This window comes from Phyllopteryx taeniolatus, chromosome 1 (assembly GCF_024500385.1).
Source record: "Phyllopteryx taeniolatus isolate TA_2022b chromosome 1, UOR_Ptae_1.2, whole genome shotgun sequence".
Taxonomy (NCBI): domain Eukaryota; kingdom Metazoa; phylum Chordata; class Actinopteri; order Syngnathiformes; family Syngnathidae; genus Phyllopteryx; species Phyllopteryx taeniolatus.
Genome location: NC_084502.1, coordinates 36,149,601 through 36,176,745, shown reverse-complemented (window position 1 = coordinate 36,176,745; position 27,145 = coordinate 36,149,601). Strand labels below are relative to the sequence as shown.

Below are 27,145 nucleotides of genomic sequence, written 5' to 3'. Positions count from 1 at the left end.
CGTTTGCATGTTCTCTCCGTGCCTTCATGGGTTTTCTCCGGGCACTCCGGTTTCCTCCCACATCCCAAAAACATGCATTAATTGGAGACTCTAAATTGCCCGTAGGTGTGACTGTGAGTGCAAATGGTTGTTTGTTTGTATGTGCCCTGCGATTGGCTGGCAACCAGTTCAGGGTGTACCCCGCCTCCTACCTGATGATAGCTGGGATAGGCTCCAGCACGCCCACGACCCTAGTGAGGAGAAGCGGATCAGAAAATGGATGGATGGATGGATAACTAGTTAGCACATCTGCCTAACAGTTCTGAGTACCCAGTTTCAAGTCCCGTCTCCCCTGTGTGGAGTTTGCATGTTCTCCTCGTTCTCCGGGTACTCCGGTTTCCTCCCACATCCCAAAAACATGCATGGTCAGTTAATTGAAGACTCCAAATTGCCCGTAGGTGTGAATGTGGGTGCAAATGGTTGTCAGAATCAGAATCATCTTTATTTTCCATATATATCAAAAACACACAATGAATTTGTCTCCGGTAGTTGGAGCCGCTCTAGTACGACAACAGACATTCATTTGACAGAAAATACTTTTGAGACATAAAAACACAGCACAGAGAGTTACTGAACAATGAAAGGTTACCGGTAATATGGTAATGCTGATACAATTATTATTATTATTATTATTTTACTATTGTGCAAATGATGCCGCGTCCTCTAGCAATTTAGACTCAGACTCTATCAGTCATTTTGAAATGACTAATAGACAAATAATTTGGTACAGTGACCATTCTGCAAATGGCGCAGATATTTCACATGCACATGAGATGCCAGTATTGGTCAACAACAGACATGCAAATAGTGCAGAGTGGGAAGACTACTACAGTGAGTGCATGAATAATGTATAATTGGCCTCACCCGAGATGTGCCAACAATCTCAAAACAAAATTGGCAGCATGTTACAATGGAATTGTAAGTTAACTGTTTAAGAAGTTAATGACAAGAGAGAAGAAGCTGTTGGAATGTCTGCTAGTCTTTAGAATCTGCTAAACTCTCAAAACGCCCATTTATTTCCACAAGTCTTAAACGGCATAAATGATTCAAGAACCCAATAATCACATCGACCTTAACGGCTTGGTGGAAAGGTTTAGAAGCTTCAGGATATCAATTAGCTTCCAGTGTGCTCTCCCCAGTCTGGCACAATCAAGATTTCAAAATTAACTATATTACCCTTTATTTTAGCACATGGGAACAACATGGAATTGACCACCTACAACATCTATTTAATAATAATATTTTTAGGACACATGATGAACTGTGGCAGCACTGTGACCGACTGGTTAGAGCGTCTGCCTCACAGTTCTGAGGATCGGGGTTCAATCCCCGGCCCCGCCTGTGTGGAGTTTGCATGTTCTCCCCGTGCCTGCGTGGGTTTTCTCCGAGCACTCCGGTTTCCTCCCACATCCCAAAAACATGCATGCTAGGTTAATTGAAGTCTCTAAATTGCCCCTAGGTGTGAATGTGAGTGTGAATGGTTCTTTGTTTATGTGTGCCCTGCGATTGGCTGGCGACCAGTTCAGGGTGTACCCCGCCTCCTGCCCGAAGATAGCTGGGTTGGGCTCCAGCACGCCTGCGACCCTAGTGAGAAGAAGCGGCTTGGAAAATGGATGGATGGATGATGAACTGTTCCAAGAATTCCAAATAACAGGAAGAAACCTTCTTCAATACAATAAATTAAAAGCAGCAATAATAATAATAATAAAAATAATATGAACACTCCAGACCACCATTGAACCACCGGAGTTTCTTTAGCAAATAGTGAAGCTTCTTCCGCAAAGGAAAAAAAAAAACTCAAAAGTTTATAAATTAATCCCATGCACTAAATCAATGCACTTACCAATCACTAAATGGGAAGAAGACCTTTCTATGTCCGCTGACCGTAATTACTGGACACAGATTTGTAAGAATACGTTTAGAATGACAAAAAACTCAAATTTACAGCCTATACAATATAAAGTGCTTCATAGAACGCACTTTACTCAATACACTATGCATAAAATGGGCTTCTCTCCAACTAATATATCCGCACAATGCACCAAAAATACCCCAAACACCTATTTTCATGCTATATGGGACACTGGATGGACCTCGAGGAGGGCATTGGTGGTGGACTCGCCCAGTTGGCGCCCGCCTTGGTCCCCCGCTCTGGCTACTGGTGGGGGGCGGTCGGGCTTCCCACACTCAAGGGTGGGTAGTGGGTGCTGGCTGGAATGTGGGCAGATTCCCAGGGTCGGTGCTGCGGGGCTGCGTGGGGCAGCCCTCTCTGTCTGTGGTTGTCCTGCCTAATGGGTCCAACCTGCAGGAGTCATGCCTCTTAATCACTCACTCTGCACACTCTTACACAACTCACTGTAAATTGTTTCTCCTTCTTCACTAGTCACATCTGGGCACATACACATATTCCGGGTTTCTTGGGGCTAATGCGGGGTCGGGGGGTGCAGGTGTCGGACCGGGTTTCAGTACGGCGGTGCTGTTTCCCGGTCCAGGGCACCCTGCCCCTCCGCCCTGCCTCCCCCCCAGGATTTTAATGCATTACACACACTCATTCCCTTCCTTTTAATGCACCACATACACCCATCTCGGGGGGTGGTGGGTCATGAGTGGAGAGGGTTTGGCTGTTAGGCTCTCTTGGGGGCGTGGAGAGGCGGGGCGTGGGGTGGTGGTGGTGGTGGTGGGAGTGTTGGCTTGAGGGGTTGCATTGGGTCCCTGTGGCCTCCTCCGGGTGGCCGGTTTTCGGGACACATCGGTGGAGCCGGCAGACCACCCTGGGTCCCTTGGTGTGGGACATGTCCCATCCGCCGGGCTGCCATCCTGGGCCCGACCCGGCCTCTCGATCGATTGGGTGGGGTCTTCAGCCTCTGCGGTGCAGGCACAGCAATAAAAAAAATAATTATTTAAATTTAGTTTTAGTTTGCATTGTTCGATAGGGCCTACGTGAAGGAAGTAGCTGGAATAGGTGGTGACCAGGATGTGGAGGGTCCAAGAGGATTTTGCATACTCTTGTCTTAGTTCTGGCACCAAGCAAGTCCTCAAGGGTGGGTAGGGGGTACCGATAATCTTTTCAGAAGTTTTGATTGTCCGTTGCAGTCGGAGTTTGTCCTTTTTTGTTCTTTGTGCCAGCACCAAACCAGACTGTGATAGATGAATTGTAAATGAATTGACTGTCTGTTGTCGTACTAGAGCAGCTCCAATTACCGGAAACAAATTCCTTGTGTGTTTTTTGGACATACTTGGCAAATAAAGATAATTCTGATTAACACATTTGATGACCGCTGTGTAGAACTGTCTCAGCAGCTCCGGTGGCAGGCCGTGCTTTCTCAGAAGCCTCAGGAAGTATATCCTAAGCTGGGCCTTTTTGAGGATGGAGTTGATGTTGGTCTCCCACTTTAGGTCCTGAGGGCCTGTAATTCCCAGGAACTTGAAGGTCTCGACGGTTGACACAGGGCAGTTGGACAGCCTGAGGGGCAGCTGTGGGCGAAAGGTGCTTTCTGAAGTCCATGATCATTTCAACAGTCTTGAGCGTGTTCAGCTCCAGGTTGTGCTGGCCACACCACAGCTCCAGCCACTCCACTTCCTGTCGATACGCAGACTCGTCCCAGTCTTTGATGAGGCCGATGACTGTGGTGTCGTCTGCAAACTTCAGCAGTTTGTCAGTCGGGTGTGTTGCAGTGCAGTCGTTCGTGAAGAGAGAGAAGAGCAGCGGAGAGAGGACACGCCCCAGTGCTGGTGGTGCGTGTGGATGAGGTAGTGTCCCCCAGCCTCACCTGCTGTGTCCTGTCCATCAGAAAGCTATAAATCCACTGGCAGATGGCAGGCAAGACGCGGAGCTGGAGAAGCTTGGAGGAGAGGCGTTCGGGGATGACGGTGTTGAATGCAGAGTTGATGTCCATAAACAGGATCCTCGCGTAGGTTCCCGCGCTGTCAAGGTGTTCTAGGATGAAGTGCAGCCCCATGTTGCCCTGTTTGCTCGGTAGGCAAACTGCAGGGGGGCTAGCAGGCGTCCCGTGACGCTCTTGAGGTGGTTCAGGACAAAACGTTCAACGGACTTCATGACAACAGATGTCAGGGCGACAGGGCTGTAGTCATTCAGACCCGAGATTGCTAGTTTCTTGGGGACTGGGATGATGGTGGAGCATTTGAAACAGGATGGTACTTTACACAGTTCCACAGATTTATTGAAGATCTGTGTGAAGACTTGTTTATATGTCCCTGCGATTGGTTGGCAACCAGTTCAGGGTGTACTCTGCCTCTCGCCCACAGTCAGCTGGGATGGGTTCCAGCATACCCTAGTAAGGATAAGAAGTATGGAAAATGGATGGATGGATAACAATAATAATAATCCGCTCGGCAGGGGGCAGCACTGCTTAGTTTATTACTGAGCACTCAGTCGCTTGCAAACAGCTGGCAGGCTGGGACATCATGTTCCTTGTCTTGAGTGCTGTCCTATACGCACACCAGTGCAAATATTTATCTTCATACACCTTCATTGTTATTCATTCATAAAGCATTAATGTTGCATGTTGTTATTGTGTTAGTCTGATGTATTTAAACATATTTCTTATTATCAGTATTTGTATGTTATGAATATATTTTTTTTTAAGCATTTTATTTACCCATTCCACTTATAAGACATTTCATTTCTTGAATTTAATTTAAGTAGTTAGCGAATTACAATGCACATTCACAGCCAAAAATTAATAAAAACTAAGAAAACTGTGAATGTGACACTCAGCTATGGATTAAGTGTGTAAAATTAGAAGCCTCTTCTAATAGTCTGAAGAACAGGGTGTCTAAATCTGAGTATGAATTGGCCCATCTTTTTCTTCCAAGGGCCGCATACAGAAAAATGGAAGGACGTAAGAATGCTACTTTGACTTTAACTTTTATTTAAAAATCAATCCATCAGTATAGGTAAAAATATAAAACAATTGTGTAGTTTGTATATAATAAATATTTTTCTCTTTAAAAAAAGAGCTAGATGATAAAGCAAAAAATCTATAATTTACCATAGTAGAATAGATCCGCCCCACAGTGTATTCCCACAGTAGATTAAAAACCTGTGGATTAGGATTAGTCTCTTCTATGTATACCGTTGCTACCTTCTACATCCTGCTGGTGAATTGAAGAGGCCAGGTCATACAGTATGTTGAATTACTACAGTACTCATGTATCATTTTAAGTGTTAGGGTAGATCACCAGGAGCGGTTGAAGGTTTGGTGTTGCCGCCCAGCAATAAAAATGTAGTGTACTATTTCATAGGAATATAAAAGACATCTGCTCGATTTGGAACATTTATTTCAAGAAACTGTCATATATTTACAAGAGAACAAAAAGCATAAACATGTAAATGGTTCGCGTCAACTTCAGTAACAAAAGACTTGTTGATGTACATAAAATACATTTCAGTATACAGTGGGGAAAATGCACTAAGAGGAACATCTTCATACATAAGACTTATTACACACACACACACACACACACACATCTGTGAATTGTTCCCAGTGAGGCAGTGAAACATTTTGCATAGTGTGAAGGTTTTTTTTATTTCAAGTGGAACCACCCTGAACGATGAGTTTGAAAGAAAATAGAAACAACAAGCTTAAACTCAAATTTAAGATTATTTTTATGATCCTTAAAGACCTACACTTGAGCACTGCATCAACCACAGCAAAGTAAAACAAAACAAACAAAAAACCTCAATGAATAATGTTTAGAAGAAGTTTTGATCTACATTTTTATAAAAACAGCAAGAGGCAAAAGCCAATTTTTCACTGAATTTGGAAGATTGAAATTTTGGAAAAAAATCCTACAAGGATTAAGGAGCTTTCTGAGTTTTATTACAATATAATGATTTTGAAATAATCCATTGTAAATCAATAGAGCATGATTACATTGTTGATCCGGATTGTGTGTGTGTGGAATGCATTTGCATAACGGTTGTCGATGAAACAGACCATATACTGTATTTCCATTTAGTTTTGGAGATTGTCTTCACATTGGCTAAAATGTACAATCACAACACATTCTAGGAAGGAGATTACAATAAGGTGACCACGTTGAGGGCAAGAAAGATGTTAATGAGCGGTGAAGTAGGGCTGGGCGATTATGTAAAAAATAATAATCACGATGATCAGAAACAGAATCATCTTTATTTGCACAGTATGCCAAAAACGCACAAGGAATTTGTCTCCGGTAGTTGGAGTCGCTCGCCAATTATTTTGATTGAAATTTAAATCACGATTAATGAAGAGAATTTTACATTGATTCGAAACTTAGTATTTATGTAACTACCACTACTCAAATTTAAATATAACTTAAAAAGAACCAGATAAATAAATTAGTCAAGTAAAATAATATATTTAAAAATTGAAATAAAAGCGATCAATATAAATAAATACAGCCATGGCTAAAAACATTGGCATGCCTGGGGTGACTGTATTGTCTGTTATATATATTTTTCTGGAAAAAATATATCATTCAATATTATGGCATTTAGCAAATAGAAATAATTTTGGTAATCTAATTGACCTATAACAGGAAATTATTTTGTCTGATTTCATGTCAGGCTTATACAAAGCCATGACTGTGTCTGCTGTTCCTGCTATGTGCGCATTGGCCTCTTAGGGGCAATGTGGTGCGATACATGCATGGAGCTGCATATTTACAGTAAGCTTATTTATTTAAAAAAAAAAAAAATAAATAAAAATAAAAAAAGAGCAGAAGAAAGTCACAATAAAAGTCGTTCTTCACAGATTATGAAGAATATTTGTCTGTGAGTATCGTTTCATTGTCTCTCTGTATGTGTTACAAGGGCACTTGTGTGTGAATATTCATTATCTGAAGGTAAGTCCCTCCCGTGATGTAATGCCAATGTTCACTAGCCCGTCTACAGGGTTTTCAATTAATTGTTAGCATAAGCTGGCGAGTTTTAAAACGATGTGTTTCTTGTATTGAAATATACAATGTGTGCAATTATTTTTGTTGTGCGTTTAGTTTTTAGAGTAAACTCCATCTGGGGTGTCAATAAATAGCTTAAAGCACGCTCAGGGAGGGCAAGGAACATGTGTCACATGCTTGCTACAAGCAACACAGGGTGCATTTACAACGTTGGAACTTGCATACACAACCCGCGCCGCGGCACAATCGTTTTTACCCCCGATAATAACGTTTTTATGATCATGAGAAGCCAAAATCGAAATCACGATTACATTTTGATGAATCACCCAGCCCTACGCTAACGTATGTCTAAGTCCAAAACCCATAAGAAAATGAGTCAGACGCTTATTTCGTATTGAATAACTCGCTAAGAACCTGAGGATTTTTTTAAACAAGTGTGTAAAGGTAAAGAGTGTTGATAATGAGGTAGCTCCAGACCACATAAGGTAATACTTTGAAGTCCACCACTACTGCAGAGTCACTCAAATGAAATGCTACATCATGGTTTGGTCAGATGCACAATGGAGAGTGAAGGATTGGTGGAGCACTCTGTGTTTACAAACAAAATCTTTTGGAAAGCCTCGACAGTCTTTGTATGCTTATCTACTTGTTCTTCCTTCCCTTCACTTCACTTCACTTGCCCTCTACTCGCTAGCCACTGTGTGGCTGTCCTCAGTCAAACAGTCACATGGGAAGACCAGGGGATGAGAACTCTGAGCGTGACTAATTGTTACAGTGTTAGAAGACCGTCTTTAAGGCACAACGTTGGGAAACCGAAAGCATCTTCATTTCACATTCACCATGAAAAAAGTAAAGAAGAAAACAACAGTTACAGAGTAAAGATTGTTTCATAGTTCAAGGGTGGCGCTGGAAAAGTTGTTTGCATACTGGTCTCAATCAAGGCAGCTGACCAAATCAATACCAAATGAAGGTGTTGTGTTCTTCACAGTTTTGCATTGTCGGATTCCCTTTCTCTGTCTCGAGTCCACATCCTTGCGGTGAAAAACAAATCTGCAGAGACAGAAAATATGATGATGGTTAGCATAAGGGGCTACAGTTGTGTTCAAATAAAAACATGCTTCTTTTACAGTATGGGGCACTGGGGTGTCATACCATAATCTGCACAGTAAATCTGAAGCATGAAATTGTACAAAACCTCTTGATGAGATGAACCAATAAGAGTAAGTGTTCTTCTCCAACATCAAATTGAATTCTTAATTGATTAAGAGGTACTTTCTTTCCCAGTAGAGAGGTACCTGGATTTAAGATTTAATTGTTCCGTGGCCATCAAATCAACTTCACCCATTGAAATGAATTTAAAATGCCACTAGTACAATCAAGCCACCATAACACTCTATTGCATTAAAAAAACATAAAACATAGTTTAAAAAAAAAGGTAAAGAAATAAATTGGCCTTATAAAGTGTAATTACTGTACATTGGGACAAGCCGAGTCACAACAACATTTGTAGTATGTGTGCCTCTAAACGGGTGTGGCCTCATAAGCGATGTCGAAAGATGCCGAGTTGAAACCGGTTTTGGGTTACTGTAGCTGCTTGCATTTTGCATTTGTGTCATTGCGTGTTTGACTGTTTTTCCCATTAAATAAACAGCAGAAAGTGCATCTGTGACTGTGGCTCTCATTTTTTTCCTCACTTCAGTCAAGCGGCGTATCTGAAGCTTGCTCGATTTGAAAAAGGGCTAATATCAGCCGATAAAGTCGAAGTCAAGGTACCACTATATAGTGTGTCATCACAATATAAGTGCGCAATGGAAGAATTGTGGCCATGTTGCTGACTGATAGATGTGTGTTCTGTTCAGCACTCTAAGAATAGCCCGGAAGCTAGTAGGCCACAGCTCAGGCTGCCAGTGAGTGAGTAGTCTGTCACTCTTCTCTTAGGTTGCATAATGCAGCAACAGCACATGGTATAAACACAAGTGGGTCAGCTTAGCAGCACACACACATCTTGGTGATGATGGACTGTGCGGGGAAAGTGGTTACATCACTGCTGAGGTGGAGCCATTTTAATGCTGTAAACACAATGCACCATTCACAATCTTGGCAAAAGCAGGGTGCATACACATTGACATTCGGGCCTAATTTGAGCCTGATTACCCACATTCTGAACATCTGCAAAGGCCCGACATAGGAGGTGTCATGTGACATAAAACGTAATGAAAGTCAATTAGGATGCGACCTGAAGACCGCACTGTTGCCGGACAACAACTGGTTGTATTGAGTGTTTGTATAACGCAACTCCCAAGTCATTCACCATCATAAGAATTACATGGAGATGTTGGTCAGCTCGAGTACACAACACACTATATGAGCTATACACATCCAGTCCTGTCACACACGTTCCACAACGGTGTTTTGAAAGCAGGTCGTTAAGTTTATGTTGCCCAAGAAAGTTTTGAAAACTGGTAGTGGGTTTAGAGATGGTTTGACAACTTTTAATCTTCCTTCAGTTTCTAAGTCAATCATTTGTTTTCTACTTTACATTTTCAAAATAGATTAAAACCTGTCAAAGCTCAACGCTTTATACTCAAGAGAGAGTTGAATTGAACTGAATTTGAATGAACTGAATTGAAGTTGAATGTCAGCTATTTGTTGTTGCATAACCCACAAGTAAACATTGTTTAAACCAGTGGTGACTGGTATTTTGGGGTAAGTGGTGGGGGCTGGTTTCCTGTGGGCCCAAGACACAGCGTGACTTTCAGTGATTACTGGATGGAGTGTTGAATTTTTACAAGCCCAGGGTGCATTTGTGGGTGTGTGGCACGCAAAGAAACACATTCCTCAAGGATGCCTTTCTCCTTAAACTATCTCTTATGTAAGTGCAGGTGTGTGCCAGCATGTTCCTCTTGCTGCAAAAACGGCAGTTGTTTTTTTTCCAGCAGCAATCCAAATAAAGGCTGTGCTTAAAACAATTTCAACTAGACTCCACTTCAACACTGTGCTCTCCACAGCAAACCATTTTCTATATCGCTTATCCTGATCACAGTTACCAGGGTCCGACGTTAAGCCTTTTTGAAAGTGGCCCGAGCCAAGTTGTGGTGGCCCTGTACTGTCCCCGTATAGTCATGACATAATAATAAGTTTTAGTGATTATTTCGTACTGACTTAATTTTTTTATTTACTTTATAACTGTACTGTTTAAGCCCCTTTAAGAAATTATTACTAAAATTGCATCCAAAGAGAGGACTCTGTACTAACCTCACTAAAATCAAGGCATTACAAGTGCACAAAATAATAATAATGCTGAAAAAGAATAAATAAGTTACAAAATTATTAAAATATTTACTGAGCACTGACATTCCAACAATACTTTACCTTATCTATTTATCTTGATTTTGCGCTCACTATGTATAATTAGGAGTGGTACGATCAGGGTTTTTTTTTTTGCTGCCAATTCCGGTACCGATAATCTTGTGAGTGAGATCTGCCGATACGATTGTAAAGATTAGCTGTAAATGTTTCAATTTATTTATAGTGAATGCTATTGGCTATGTGATCTGACACGTTTTAAAAAAAAAAAAAAAAAAAGTTTCGTTTGATTTCATGTCACAGTCAATGACTGTATCTGCTGTTCCTGCTGTGTGCGCCTTGGCCTCTTAGGGGCAGTGTGGTGCATGCATGGAGCTACTCGTTTAATGTAAGCTAAAAAGTAGAAGAAGAAAGTTGCGCAATAACGTTAATAAACTTGTGAGTATTGTTATATTACATGTCTGTATGTGTTACTCCGGCATTTCCACGGCCATTGTTGTTGCTTTGTTCCTTGTTACGGAAAGGAAAGGAAAAACGGCTACCGGAAATGGCCAAAAAAATGCAGCGGAAACTCCACCCTGTGGTGTCCTAGCCAATACCAGCCGTAGCGACACCCCCGACTTGGAGGTGAACTGCAGTACATTTTCAAAACTGCCCGAGTGGGTTGTGCTCGAGTATAAAGTCAAACTGTTCGTGGGATAGCCGCAGTGAAATCAGCGCGGTCACCGCCCACGCGAGTATAAACAAGCCTTCACTTGATGCGCACACGGAAAAAATTGTTGCTGCGCGTAGAATGCCACGGAGATCATCTGTCGTGATGACGAAGATGCTGTGATGACGTACTCAGCCTTCCTGAGTTCCACATACCATACATACACATACGATTTTGCAGCATAATTAAACGTATCATCTGGTCATCTAGGTCCATTTGTTCTAGCAGACACTGTTCCACAGTCGCCATTGTGGTTGCTTTGTTCCTTGTTACGGAAAGTAAAAATGGCTACCGGAAATGGACAAAAAATGCTGAGGAAATCCCACCCAGTGGTGTCCTAGCCAATACCAGCCGTAGCGACACCCCGGCTTGGAGGGGAACTGCAGTACATTTTCAAAACTGCATGGGTGGGTTGCGCGCAAGTATAAAGGCAAACTGCATGCGGGATAGGCGCAGTGACATCATCGCGGTCGCTGCCTGCGCGAGTATAAAGAAGTCTTTAGAGGTCGCCACAGCGTGTCATCCTTTTCCATGTGAGCCTATCTCCTGCATCCTCCTCTCGAAGACTAACTTCCCTAATGTCTTCCCTCACGACATCCATCAACCTTCTCTTTGGTCTTCCTCTAGCTCTCTTGCCTGGCAGCGCCATTCTCATCATTCTTCTACCAATATACTCACTATCTTTCCTCAGGATATGTCCAAACCATTGAAGTCTGCTCTCTCTAACTTTGTCTCTAAAACATCTAACCTTGGCTCTCCCGCTGATGAGCTAATTTCTAATCCTATCCAACCTGCTCATTCCTACTTCAACATCTTCATTTCCACCACCTCCAGCTCTGCTTCCTGTTGTCTCTTTAGTGTCACCGTCTCTAATCCGACCATCATGGCTGGCCTCACCACTGTTTTATAAACTTTGTCCTTCATCCTAGCAAATACTCTCCTGTCACATAACACACATGACCCCTTCCTTCACCTGTTCCAATCTGCTTGGACCTGTTTCTTCACTTCCTTATCACACTCCCCATTGCTCTGGACTGTTGACCCCAAGTAGTTAAAGTCCCCCACCCTTGCCATCTCTTCTCTCTGTAGCCTCACTCTTCCACCTCTACTGCTCTCATTCATGAACATACAGTGGGTACGGAAAGTATGCAGACCCCCTTACATTTTTCACTCTTTGTTATATTGCAGCCATTTGCTAAAATTCTTTAAGTTCATATTCCCCTCATTAATGTACACACAGCACCCCATATTGACAGAAAAAAACAGAATTGTTGAAATGTTTGCAGATTTATTAAAAAAGAAAAACTGAAATATCACACGCCCATAAGTATTCAGACCCTTTGCTGTGGCACTCATATTTAACTCGGGTGCTGTCTATTTCTTCTGATCATCCTTGAGATGGTTCTACACCTTCATTGGAGTCCTGCTGTGTTTGATTATACTGATTGGACTTGATTAGGAAAGCCACACACCTGTCTCTATAAGACCTTACAGCTCACAGTGCATGTCAGAGCAAATGAGAATCGCGAGGTCAGAGCAAATGAGAATCATGGGGTCAAAGGAACTGCCTGAAGAGCTCAGAGACAGAATTGTGGCAAGGCACAGATCTGGTCAAGGTTACAAAGAAAATTCTGCTGCACTTAAGGTTCCTAAGAGCACAGTGGCCTCCATAATCCTTAAATGGAAGACGTTTGGGACGACCAGAACCCTTCCTAGAGCTGGCCGTCCAGCCAAACTGAGCAACTGGGGGAGAAGAGCCTTGGTGAGAGAGGTAAAGAAGTACCCAAAGATCACTGTGGCTGATCTCCAGAGATGCAGTTCTTCTATTTCTTCTGATCATCCTTGAGATGGTTGTACACCTTCATTGGAGTCCAGGTGTCATGTGGTCAAAGGAACTGCCTGAAGAGCTCAGAGACAGAATTGTGGCAAGGCTACAAAAAGATTTCTGCTGCACTTAAGGTTCCTGAGCGCACAGTGGCCTCCATAATCCTTAAATGGAAGACGTTTGGGATGACCAGAACCCTTCCTAGAGCTGGCTGTCCGGCCAAACTGAGCAATTGGAGGAAAGGTGAGAGAGGTAAAGAAGAACCCAAAGATCACTGTGGCTGAGCTCCAGAGAGACGCAGTCGGGAGATGGGAGAAAGTTCTAGAAAGTCAACCATCACTGCAGCCCTCCACCAGTCATGGCTTTATGGCTGAGTGGCCCGACAGAAGCCTCTCCTCAGTCCAAGACACATGAAAGCCCGCATGGAGATTGCTTAAAAAAAATAAAAACACACACACAAAGGACTCCAAGATGGTGAGAAATAAGATTCTCTGGTCTGATGAGACCAAGATAGAACTTTTTAGCCTTAATTCTAAACGGTATGTGTGGAGAAAACCAGGTACTATGAATCACCTGTCCAATACAGTCCCACCAGTGAAGCATGGTGGTGGCAGCAGGTGGGGATGTTTTTCAGCTGCAGGGACAGGACGACTGGTTGGAATCGAAGGAAAGATGAATGCGGCCAAGTACAGGGATATCCTGGATGAAAACCTTCTCCAGAGTGCTCAGGATCTTCAGACTGGGCCGAAGGTTCACCTTCCAACAAGACAATGACCCTAAGCACACTGCTAAAATAACAAAAGAGTGGCTTCAGAACAACTCCGTGACTGTTCTTGAATGACCCAGCCAGAGCCCTGACTTAAACCCAATTGAGAATCTCTGGAGAGACCTGAAAATGGCTGTCGACCAACGTTCACCATCCAACCTGACAGAAGTGGAGAGGAACTGCAAGGAGGAATGGCAGACGATCCCCAAATCCAGGTGTGTTGCATGATTCCCAAAAAGACTCATGGTTGTATTAGCTCAAAAGGGTGCTTCTACTAAATGCTGAGCAAAGGGTCAGAATACTTACGGCTGTGTGATAAGTTTTTCTGTCAATATGTGTGTACATTAATAAGGAAAAAAATTACTTAAATGATTTTAGCAAATGGCTGCAATATAACAAAGAGTGAAAACATAATTAAGAGGGTCTGAATACTTTCCGTACCCACTGTAGATTCTGTTTTGCTAATCTTCATTCCAGTGCATGCCCCCACCTTTCTAAATGTTCCTCCACTTGCTTCCTGCTTTCACTACAGATCACAACATCATCTGCGAACATCATAGTCCATGGGGATTCCACTCTAACCTCATCTGTCAGCCTATCCATCACCACTGGAAACAGGAAGGGGCTCAGGGCTGATCCCTGATGCAGTCCCACCTCCACCTTAAATTCCTTTGTCACACCTACAGCATACATCGCCACTGTTCTGCTGCCCTCATTCATGTCCGGTACTATTCGAACATACTGCCACTCCAGACATCCGCATGCAGTACCACAATTTCTGTCCAGGTACTCTTTCAAAGGATCTACAAATCTCCTTCTCACCTTTTTCTGTACTTCTCCATGAACACCCTCAAGGCATATAATGCAACTGTGGTACTCTTTCTCGGCATGAAACCAAACTATTGCTCACAAATACTCACTTCTGTCCTGAGACAGAGTCCCGGAAACTCACTCCGCGTTTCATTGGTCTCTTTCCCCATTACCAAGATCATCAATCCCACTTCCGTCCAATTGAAGCTTCCACAGTCTCTGAAAATTCATCCCACATTCCACATCTCTTTCCACGTCATACTTTTCCTCCATTCCTAAGGCATCTTCTCAGCCACTAGAATTCTTAGAATTCTGTTAAACAAGCTGGTCAAAAACTCCGCAGCCACCTGTCCTAGATGCTTCCAGTCCTCCACAGGTATGTCATCTGGACCTTTCCATTTTTCATCCTCTTTAGTGCCTAACTTCCCCCTTACTAATCATTGCTACTTCCTGGTCCATCACACTTTCCTCTTCTTCTCTACTTTCTCTCTGATTTTCCTCATTCATCAAATCCTAAAGGTATTCTTTCCATCTATCCAGCACATTGCTGGCACCAGTCAACACATTTCCATCTCCACCCTTAATCACCCTAACCTGCTGCACATCCTTCCCATTTCTATCCCTCTGTCTGGCCAACCTGTATAAATCTTTTTCTCCTTCTTTAGTGTCAAACATGGCATACACGTCATCATATGCCTCTTGTTTGCCACCTCTACCTTTGCCCTACGTCGCATCTCCATGTATTCCTTTCTCCTCTCTTCGGTCCTCTCAGTGTCCCACTTCTGAGCTATCCTCTTTCCTTGTATGATTTCCTGTACTTTGACGTTCCAACACCAATTTTCCTTTTCCCCTATCATACCAGAAGATACACCAAGTACTCTCCTGCCTGTCTCTCTGATCACCTTGGCTGTAGTGGTCCAGTCCATGTGTTACTATGCCATTTGTGTGTGAAAATTCATTATTTGAAGGTAAATTCCTCCCATGACCACAAATGCTAATATTAGCTAGCCCATCAATAGGGTTTTCCATTGACTGTTAGCATTAAACTGGCAATTTCTAAAATGATATGTGCCTTGTATTTATATATAAAATGAGGGTTCTTATTTTTGTTGTGCGCTTAGTTTTACAGTTAACTCAAATTGGGGGTGTCAGTAAACAGCTTAAAGCATGGTCAGGGAGGGCAGAATAACATTACACAGGCTGCAAAGTACAAGCTGCTGCATGAGGCTAGCAGCGTTAGATTCATTTCGGCTATAGTCTTGAGGCTAACCCAAATGCATGCCCATTTATCCAGTTAGGTGGTGGTGGTTGCGGTTTCTCCTTGCGTCATCACAACATCTTGCCTTGGATAGGATGTTTGAGTGATAAACGTATTTCAGATCGCAACTGAAAATGCAGTTTTGGGCCATTTTTGGCAGGGTAAAATTTTGACTTAGAAATTTGAACTGGCCCGAGTGGGCCCGTGTCTATACGTAGGTGGTGGCTCGACCCAGTGGTGTAGTGGCCCTGGGCCACCATTAATGTCGGACCCTGGTTACCAAGAAGCTTGACTCTATCCCAGCTGACTAAGGATGAAAACCAAGGCGGGGTACACCTTGCACAGATTGCCAGTTAATCACAGGATATTGCAGATATTATTCAACTGACAAGCAATAAAAACAGGATCACTCTGATTTACATGCCATTGAAAATGTAAATGCATGGCTTTGGAAGATTGGGGTTATACACATTAATTGCTATTTGCCTTCGTGTTCACCCACATATGCTTAATTTGTACCCCCGCTATATCTTGATCTTTTTAACTGCCCCTTATATTTTACAGTATACTAACTTACTGTAATGCCCTCGCATGTGGGAAAGGAGAGCCACAGTCTCCAATGCACTAATTAACCATTTATTGAATGCCAAGAGAACAGTATAAAAACAGATAATGAGCAGACCCCACCCAACAAGGCCCTGCCCCAAAAGACACATGCATGTACATAGACATTGCAATACGTACAATGTTTTCTACACATTTCATGGTTGAAATGTGTTTTTTTTTTTGTGTGTTCAAATATATTTACAGTGTGTTGAAAAAGGGTGTTTTAATAGGTTTTTAAAAAATTAAAGTGTGGGAGGAATACAATTATTTAAAAAGCTTACCCTGAACCGGTCGCCAGCCAATCGCAGGGCACATATAAACAACCATTCACACTCACACTCACTATGGGCAATTTCAAAGTCTTCAATTAACCTGCAATGCATGTTTTTGTGATGTGGGAGGAAACCGGAGAACACCCACCCAGGCACGGGGAGAACATGCAAAGTCCACATAGGCGAGGCCGTGTTTGAACCCGGGTCCTCAGAACTGTGATGCAGATGTGCTCAACAGTAGTCCACCGTGCCGCCCTATAATTCATATGTGAAAATGAATTCTGCCTGCATAGGCACAGAACATGGTTAACATGGGCACCAATTACACACATTGACCATGAGGGGGATTAGTAAAGCGTTATGAGCTTACAGGCTATCAGATCCAGCACAGCCACCATGAATGTGTATGGCAGGTGGAACAGATGTAGAGTGATTTTATCACAGGGTATTGGAAGCTATAATGACAGCTTTACAAGAGACAATGGCAAATCATCTAAACTGATTTGTACTTTAGTCATCTTTTCTCAAATGTAATTTACTGGTGTTAATAAACAACAAATACAGAGAGTGCCCCTCTGGAACAATTTTGTACGTGAAGTTCAAGTTTGACGGCCGAGGAACATATTTAGATCCTTGAAATGTTAGCTACCATTGGGCCTACTTTCACAACTGATCTACGTTGCATTGTTGCATAACTGTCACTCCAGTCATCACACCTACTCTCAAAATCTTGTAAATCTAGTTGGGTTTTTATGAGGCATTTAACAACCACTCCAACTGAGAGCACTATTACAGAACATACTGTTGCGTGTCTGTATCCTGGCTTCCAACGGTTGTCAAAACAACTTAATTTCCTGTAGAGTTAAAAAAAAAAAAAAAACAGGAAAAAATACTGTTGTCCTATCCTTATTTAAATGCATGCTGCTCCGTGGTATGGTGACCAGATGGTGAAAGAATGCCTTCAAAAGGATGAAACAAGCGTTCATGCCATACATACAAAGGACATTTAATGTAAAGATGCCACTCTCTTCCTGCTGTCTGAGAATTTAAAGAGGATTCCCAACTAACGGCAACCATGCACGTGGACAGGGCTTGGGCTTAAATGTGGCCCTGGCCTGGTTTGTAAAGAGAAGGCACACGGCTGGCAGGCACCAAGGGCACAAAATGTTCCAGACACAGGCCTCCATAAGCTTTGGAATAATGAGCAGCACTGTCACTGTCCGAGGAAGAGGGGCGAGGGAGGATGAGTGAGTGCACCAAACAGAACTGAGGTACATGTAATCGTGATTTAAAAGTGGTTGCCTTTAAAAGCATTTACAAATGGCAATCCATGGCATTTAAAAAAAACAAAAACAATATCAGGATCTTCCTATACAATGTCCCGAGGGAAATCTGTGTTCACTGAACACACTTAAGACCATTTTGGAGAAATCTACAGCACATGAACATACTGTAGATCATTTTACACTTGAAACTATGAGAGTCCCAGGATGCACATGTCTGAAAACAATGAATAATGAGTCCCTGCAACTTACCATCACCGTATACAGATACATTTATATCACGGTCCTTGCTTTGCTTTCCCACTATATTGCAGACTTTTATTGCAGTTGTTACTCTATTTTTCATACTGTTTGTACAATATTTTTGTTATTCAACACTCTCTCTCAATATGTTTAGTTTTTTAATTACTTTTTTTAGGAGGATATATTTTCCTCAAAACTATCACGACAAACGATAGTATCGTTGATGTTTTTATGCCACTGATATAGTGATATTAGAGCATAATAGTGCAAGTTAGGAGTGGCCAATATATATCACCTTTGATATAATCGTCAAGGCTGCTTTAATGATGTGCAATTTTTACATTAGCGAAAAGAAAACAACCGAGCGGGGGCATGGACGGCATAGGAGGACGAGAGAGAGGAGGAAGCGTATGAAAGTCCTAATTCGCCAAATCAGCGGACATGACTCAGTGGAAAGCAAAACAAACTCTCGCTCTCAAACGAGTGACCCCACTGAGCAACCTTCTCAGGAGTTTAGCAGCTTATAAGTACTGTAGGTCAATGGTCGCTATGAACCTCAATGGAACGCATGTATAGGTTTCTTTTTTTGTTGTTGATGTTGATTCCACAAGCACGACTAAATAAAAGTAAATCTGCACAGCATATTCAGAAAACCCCCAGCGAGTCATTTAGCAAACACGTAGTATATGACGAAGCAAGTAAACGCCATTAACTACATTTCTTTCTGCAGTGTTCTAGCCAAATTTGTATGCCAATGTATGCTGTAGCGACAAAAACAATATATTTGGTGTAAAATATTTTATTAGGTTTACATTTAGATGTCATCTTAATTGTTTTTGTTTTGTTTTGTTTTGTTACAGAAGGTGAACTAAAATACTATTGCGCAAACCTGATTTGGCTTATTCTGTATACAGCCTGGACATAACTTGAAGTTATTAATTGTTAAATATTGCCATACAATATCAGAATCAGAATCATCTTTATTTGCCAAGTATGTCAAAGACACACAAAGAATTTGTCTCGGGTAGTTGGAGCCGCTCTAGTACGTCTACATCTCACATCTTTGTCATATTCTTGTGCAATGTTTTGCAGTAGATATATGAAGCATTTTAAAAAATAAACAAGAGCTGCTGTTCTGAAATGCTGTGTCTATCCATAAATGTCCGGGGAAGTAAAGCGAGAATTGTTATCAATTATTTATTTATTTTTTAAATTAATCTAATTATCAACATATCGTCATATTATCAAGATCATCATAAAATAACAACCCAAAAAATTTTATATTTTATTTTTCCCCACATCGCCCACTCCGAATGAAAGTACATCCTTTTTGAGAACAATTAACTCGAAGAATGTATTGAACAATGGCATTGTAATGTAAAACAAGAAATTTCTTTGATAAATACAAAATATAAATAAAACACACTCAGGCTCTGCACTTGAAGAAATATTAAACATTTGGCACAGATTACACACATTAATGCCTTAAACGGCAATACAGTGTGCTAACTAAGTTTCCAACTGGTAAGCAAAAATACAAAGTACAGCAACATTAATAACAGCACAACAAGTAGATCAAACCAACCTGTTTTGATTTAAGATTTATACTACTTTTTAAAAGTCTGAAGCCTTTCTTTAAACGTTGCTTTGTCAACATGTTCAATGGCTATATCTCTTAGAATACTTAGTAATGCTATACTTTATATAATGTTAGCATACATGCACCATATATGCTGTCACGTTTGTATTTGCATTGCTGGGCAAAGAGTTCCATTATTGCAAGCTGACGGGAAACGGGAAATGTCCCGCTGTGTTTTTTGCACCCAGCTGAAGAAATTGGGTGGGATGGTTGTGTTTAAAATGGATTTTATCACTTTGAGGTTTTAAGTTGTGTTGTCTTAGTTGCGACTTCATACAAATTCAACATACCAGCTCGTCGGTGTTAGTGGGATGGTCGCGTTCATTTGGTTTGAAACCAAAATGTTCCCACACAGGCTGTGTCTGCTAGTGAGTTAACCCTATTGTACCACTTGAACGAAGTGCCATCACCATGCTTTAACGGTCTGTGGCTATGGTGTTGTTCTTATGGCACTGTGCAGTAGCAATTGGAATTATAGCCAAAAACATCCTACTTATTGTCATGAAACCACAACACATTTTCTAACAATCTTTCAACTACAGGAATCATGGGCTTTTGGGGAAGAGAGTCAGCATCATGTCTGCATCAAAGATCAGTAATCTCCCTTATCAGACACCGCTGACAAAAGACCAAAAAAAAGGGATACTTGGATAATTAAAAGTTAAAATTAGCCCCGGTCATGTCTTTCCTTTGCTATTCTTACAGTCAGTAAAGCATGTTTGTTTTCCGTGAAGCTTGCCAGGCCAGTTGGTCTATTCATTTTGACTTAAATCCAACAATATACATTTATTGATGTTTGAAAATAACGGAAACCTTACTACTGAGCAATGAAGCAACTATGCCAGCAAGTGCAGATCTTGTAGCAATCTCTTTGTCACTTCCGTTAAATCCCATTACTGGTCTATGAATGGTGATGGTGCTGTTGTCAGCTATACGCCGAGTTAACCTACATGTGACATAAATATATGCAGGCCCGTTGCATAACATGCTTTCTCATCATGCTGTGAGAGAACTAATCTGGAGCAGCTAGCTTCTAGCACACAATGGCGTGCTCAGGGTGCATCACCAACTACACGAATATTTGGGAGATGAGAGGTGTTATGCAACAAGGGCTTTTACAAGAAGGGGCTCATCGGGGATCGTGGCGTGATCTGAGCGCTAACTGTCCCACACATAGTTAAGCTTGGCCTTTGACGCTAGTTTATGCTTAAACAAACAGACTGTTTGGTTCATCTTAAAAAACAATGCATTTACAGTGTCTTTTCCAGATGTCAAACTGTCACTTAGATTTTTAAATCAGATGGAAATGCACAGCCACTTTCTCAACAGCATTTTGTAGAAACTGACACAAACTGCTTCATGTGTATTTTTGCTGTGTTTATTGGATTTCTTCGCGCTTTTCTACCTTCAAGGTTCTAAAAGTTCTTCGATATTATTCATTCACCCACTATCAGAAGAGTGGCTGAATGACGTGACTTTCTCAAGCTCGAGGGGGTCATCCAGCATAGGGGCCTTTTTTGCAAAAAAGGACGATATCAAGATAGTTGTGATAATTGATAGTCGTATGGAGCATCACAAAAAAAATCATGAAGGCTAAGGAAGTGCGCTAGACTTCAAGGGAGATTACTTTAAAGGGGAAAACTCGTAGTTTGGATTTGAAATATACAGTACGTTTTGTGACGCCAGTCCTGGAACATTTCTGACATACCTTGTACTCCACCGTTTCCACTTTGTTACAGAGAATATTTTTCATGCAGCCCTCTGTCTCCTCTCAAATAACATTTGCCTCCATACCTTGGCCAACAACTAGAAGTAAATACAGAACGTCCTTGTTCTCCTCCATTCTTATTCCAACGGATGCATTCATGAAGCTTGGGTGTCACAGTTTTCTCCATGTTCGCAGAGTGTCATTAAGACATACGTGAGTAGTAAATACACATTATTTTTTCACAATGTTATTATAACAGCAATTAACTTCATTTTACATCTAAATAAAATGTTTTCAAGACTGACTCAATAACAAAACTCTCAATTACAGTGTATAAAATAACTTTAAAATTAGAGCCAATTCAATGTCGACCATTCGCAGAACAGAATGTTTGACTTTGGCAATTCCACTGTGAAGGAAGCCTACCTGCCACAGGTAAAGGGTAGTGACCAAGGCAAAAGCCCCAGCTTCACTTAAAATCCCTCACATCCACAATAACATACATGCGTGCAGATGGATGCACAAACACACAAATTAGCCAGTGTAAATGATGAAAACCCAGCCAATTTTGTCAGGATCAGACCGTCTCCCAGTCCGGTAGCCCTTTTCCTTTGATTGCATGATTATGCAGTATTTTGCCCATGTGTAATTGTGTCATTTTAAGTTGATTTTACCATGTACTGGCAAGCAAAGAATAATTGATTTTTGATTACAGAGTTAAGGAGAAAGGTTTATGAATAAGAGAATTATAGGAGCCTGTCAAGGAAATGCTGATGAGGCCAGCTCAAAGGAAGATTAGTCGTTCTCCAAAACTGGTTAACAGGGGTCAATGTTCCCTTTAAGCAAGTGGTGTTGAGAGAAGAGTGCAGATTTTAAATCTCACTAATCACTGCATCACCTCATTTCACTAGCTCCTCCTCCTCTGTGTAAAGAAGGTTAGCATCTATCTACTGCGAGGTTTTAAAAATGTTGGCAGGACTATAGTCGGGTCAACTTTTGATGTTACTGGTCTAGTGTTAGTGGCAGCCCATAGAACGCTGATACTAGAAAAGCAACACCATCCTTTCAGTGAAACTGGTACTAAACACTGCATAGTATATATTTGAACTTTGAGACTTAATCACAAATGAAATGTGTTGTATCAGCTGCTCACTCAGTGCAGCTGCAGCTCTTATGGCGACCCAATGAGAGGAATTGCAGCTAATTCAGCAGCTATTGGAGGTTGTCCAACACTCACAGATCCAACAATGAGGGTGAGCTTATTGACAGAACAAAGCTTGTCTGATCCAGAAGCTTTAAACCAGCACAGACCAATGAATTCAACAGATGCAGTTGTCCAAACCATGAAGCAGAAGGGCCCGTGAGCAAATTATTCAAAGCGAATAGTTGAATTCTTTATATTGCCTCATATGTAATTATTTAATGGACTGCATAGAACACACGTTAAAAAACAAGGGAGATTTAGTTGTCTTGAGCCAAATTAGTTTACTCCATCATACATAGGTAACAAATACAATTTGATTGTTAAATGCGAAACAATATAAAGTTGCTAAGGCAGATGATCTTACCTGGAAAATAAAGAGGTCCCTTCTTTTGACTATTTTGAGGGGGAAATGGGGGAAGGGTTGAGAAGGTTGGACCTTCATGCCGCACACGTGACCCGGTCCATCAGCACCTCCAGCTGACAGGCGTCAGGTCGCTCCTGAGGGTTGAAAGCAAGCATTTCCTGGAGGAGTTTCTTCACCCCTTCTGACATGGAGCTTCTGGCCTTCTGAGGAATGTGGAGGACCATCTTGGGGTTCTCCAACAATGCCTCGCCAACAGGCACAATCTCTGAGCCTTGTCGTACGTATGTGCCCAGCAGCTCTCGTTTGGACTCTGCGTCAATGAAAGTGATCCGCTCGATCATTGCCCATATAATGATACCCAAGGCAAAGATGTCCGCCTTAGCCGTGTAGTGGCCCTCCCAAACCTCGGGGGCCATGTAGAAGTCTGACCCGCAAGCAGAGGACAACCATAACTTGTTAAGGTTGACGATGTTGTTCTGGTTGCTCCCTCTGCCACCAGCACCAGCTGTGGGCAACTCCTCAATGTTCTTAGAACTCATGGAAGCACAAACTTTACTTAAGCCAAAGTCCGCAACTTTGAGAACTGGTGCACCCGATTTCTGTGAGATTAGAATGTTGTCTGGCTTCAGATCCCGGTGAACAATGTTGTTCCTGTGCAGGAAAGCGACTGCACTTGTCAACTGGCGCATGAAACTCCTGTTGGTCTGAGGGTCGGGTCGCCGAGACAAGATGTACTTGTTGAGGTCTCCACCTTCACAAAACTCCATTACAAACCAGAGGTAACACGGTTCCGATGGCTGAGCTATGATGCGTTCCCCTGTACAGGCAGAAAAAGATAAAGCATATTAAGTCAGTGAAGAGTTCGAAGATAATTCATATAGCCCAACACAAAAAGAGTACATGGTGTCATGAGACCACGCTGAATTTGAACCAACTGTGCAATTCAGAGAAGATTGACCGAGTCAGGTGAAGAAGTCATGGCAAACTCTTCAAGGGTCACAAATTAAGAGCTGGATGTTATAAACAAAAATAAAATGTCAGACTTGCATTAAGTCTAAACTTGCTTTCACACCTAGAATATGCTTTCAATAGTCTGTATTTGTTGAGAGGGTTGTACACTCAAAGCATTTCGCCCTCATTCAGTTCCTTTTTTCACACTGTAAAGATTCCAAGTGAATCAAAAACTGTCAGAACACACAATGTATTGATGCAGTCTTCTGTAATTGGTCTGTGGTTGGCGCGAAAATGTAAACAGGAAGAAAGTTTGCTGTATGAAGCAATGAGTGAAAGTGGGCTAACAAACAAAATACAATTGGATACTGTAGTTCTTGGTCATGTAGCAGCAATGATGGCTATGTCATTGGTGTTTAGAATGGAAATCAGAAGAAATGCAGTCTTGAAGGAAGCTAAACTGTCATTGATAGCTGATTCAAGTGGTTAGTTTTTTGAAAGAGACGTAGATTTTAATATCATCCGTATAATAACAGTAGCCAAATGACAAACGGGAAACAAAAGAAAATAGTGGAATGCCCCCTACAAAAGTACAATTTGGAGTTCATCGCCGGGAAAAAAAAATTCTGAGAAAAATATGACATAGGCTTCCAAAACAATTACTCAAAAATGTATTATATTTTCACTCCTTTCGAGCTGGAAAGTCACGCCACGGTCGTAGAAACTCGGTGTGGGAGCTGTATTATGTACATTAGCGCCACAGTTAGGTTATAATATGGTAAAATTCAGAACAGCTCACCCAAAATGTTCACAATTTTTAAAATAGGCAGCTCACAAAAAAATTCACCTAGTTACTCAAGAGACCCATCAATTTATATACAAGCAATTAAAAAAGTACATTTTCCATATGTCCCAGTTAAAAGTTCAATAGTTTTACTGTTAATTGTATTATAAAGTAGTCAACGCTTCTTTGTACTTCAGTTGTTCAAATGTTAGTCCAAATATTACATGATGAGTAAATACATCTATTAAGATGGTGAGAGTTTCAACCTGGAACAAATTCCTCCACTTTCCCTAGTTTTCTTTGGGAATATTTGTTTTGAAATTAGAACAACTTGGAAGTCACCCAATGTCTCAGAATGGATTGTGTTAGATGTTTTGGGTGGAGGTTTCATTGTATTTCTTTGTAAAATAAGCACATGAAAACAAGTAATTTCACTGACCATTTCAACCCAGGGTTGGCTAAGTGTCATGGAACTATGCTATATACCTAACAGCCCAACTTACTTTTTTAATAGCACCAAAAACACTGACACCTTACCAGAGAATACTGAAAAATGTACACCAAATATCAATTTGGCAGAGGGGTTGTTCATTGTGCAAAGTTTTAGCAGTGGTAGCACATTGTTATTGCAACAATACACCTAAAAGAATCATCCAATAATTACAAAGTGATCCTACTTTATTCAATCCATTTTGTCTTGATGCATCCAAAGAATGCCATGTTGGGATACATTTTATATTCTACATAAGAGTTAAGCTATTAAAAGAAAAGCCAATGTATAGAGATTCGGGGCTGCTGAGCCAGGCCAAAAGCACAGTGATAAGTAGGTCAAAGCTGATAACATACAACCTGTACCACATAAACATACATACAATCTATACCAAATAGAATAAGTTATTTAATATGTGAAAATGACACGTCAAGCAAGTGTTCAGTGTTAGAAATAAAGTGGGTCAACATGCTGCAAGTACACCGTATTCTTCTAAGAGATGGGGGAAAATTGTTCTCTTTGTGGTCATTATGATGAAATGTCTCGATGGGACATTTAGCTTAACAAAAAAAAAAAAGAAAAAAGAAAAAACTGCAACTCTTCTTCACGCATTGTGCATAAACATATAGTTTGGTTAGATGACCAACAATGGCTTAATATGATTTTAACTTTTTTCGTCTGAATTTCGATGCGAAATTAACTGTACTCATGTACTGTGATTTATTTGATTATGGCTTAGGAGGAAAAGTAGTTTTGAAAGGTTTCCCACAGTCAAAAAGGCAACAAATGCCTGTAGCTTTTGTACCTTTCAGTGAGGTCTCGACCAGCCTCAGGTATTGTTTGGATCTCTTGTTGCCATGACTCATCTTCTGGGCCAGGCCGTTCCTTTGCAGGACACACTCCTCCAGTTGGACCACATTCTGGTGTCGGTTCTCCAGGCTGGTCAGGGCCCAGAACTCAGCCAAAGCCAGCTCGACGTTCTCCGGGGCGTCGCACTGGAGCCTTTTCACCGCCAATCTGGCTCCGGTTTTCCGGGCAATGGCCTCGTACACCACGCCGTAGCTCCCCCGGCCAACCTCCCGGATCAGCGTGTATCGTGGCGGCACCAGAACGGCAGGCTCTGTCCTACCTGTCCGGAGGAAGCTAATAGAGAAGCAGTCTTCTTCGTTCGCTTCCTCCATGGGCTCCGGGAAGTTGTTGTTGTCCTCCACCGTGAGGGAGCGGAGGACTTTGGCCGCCTCTCGTTTCGACTTCCCGGCCACATTCCGCCTGCAAACGCGCACTCCGCCGCCGCTTACCTTTCTCTTCTTTTTCCCGTCGCAAACATCCATGATTTAATTTTGGTACAAAATGAGCACGGATGGTAGGCGTGTTTACATTTCATTACTTTAACTCCAAACTCATCAAATGTGACGCCCGTCTTGTCACGTTCCAAGGAGATTTAACGTCAACGTGTCAATAAAGTGCAGTGAATCTTGCGAAGTCAGCTTATTGCCATTAGTGGAGCAAGTGTGGCAAGTAAATTGGCTTCCGAAAAACAAAATGTTCCAGCGAGCAGAGAACAAGGGGCGTGGTTTGCCACTCTTCGTCAACGCTGATTGGTTCACAGTGCAAACTACCTCGCACCGCTTCCGCCAGTGCAAGGAGCACAGGCGAGTGTTTTGTTTTTAAAATAGAGCCCTGGTGGAGCTTGGCCGATGCTATTATTTTGTTCAAATGCTATCAAAGTTTGCTGAAGTGATACTGAAATGGGGTTGCTAGTGTCCACCGCAGTCCTCGTCGTCCTTTTTATCCACGTAACTTCGCGGCCGCGTGGGAAAACACGAGAGTTGGGCTGCACGTGCGCAGAGGCATGATGACCCCGCCCCCTCACAACACTGCATGACAAGCACTAAATGTGGGAACACTGCTGGGAAGATTACTTTGACAATTTAATATAGTGGTGTGATTATTTCAAAAAGTAACAAAATATATCTAAACAA

General features: G+C 41.8%; 1 protein-coding gene across 1 annotated transcript; it reads right to left on the bottom strand.

Annotated features, from left to right (window-relative positions):
- Positions 1 to 5,323: 5,323 nt before the first annotated feature.
- On the bottom strand, positions 5,324 to 26,871 carry stk35 (serine/threonine kinase 35). The gene is made up of 3 exons (XM_061792436.1): positions 25,969 to 26,871; positions 22,939 to 23,755; positions 5,324 to 7,992 (listed from the first exon to the last, which is right to left on the bottom strand). The coding sequence occupies exons 1-2, from the start codon at positions 26,492 to 26,494 to the stop codon at positions 23,013 to 23,015; spliced, it is 1,269 nt and encodes a 422-aa protein (XP_061648420.1). The 5' UTR covers positions 26,495 to 26,871; the 3' UTR covers positions 5,324 to 7,992; positions 22,939 to 23,012.
- Positions 26,872 to 27,145: the final 274 nt, after the last annotated feature.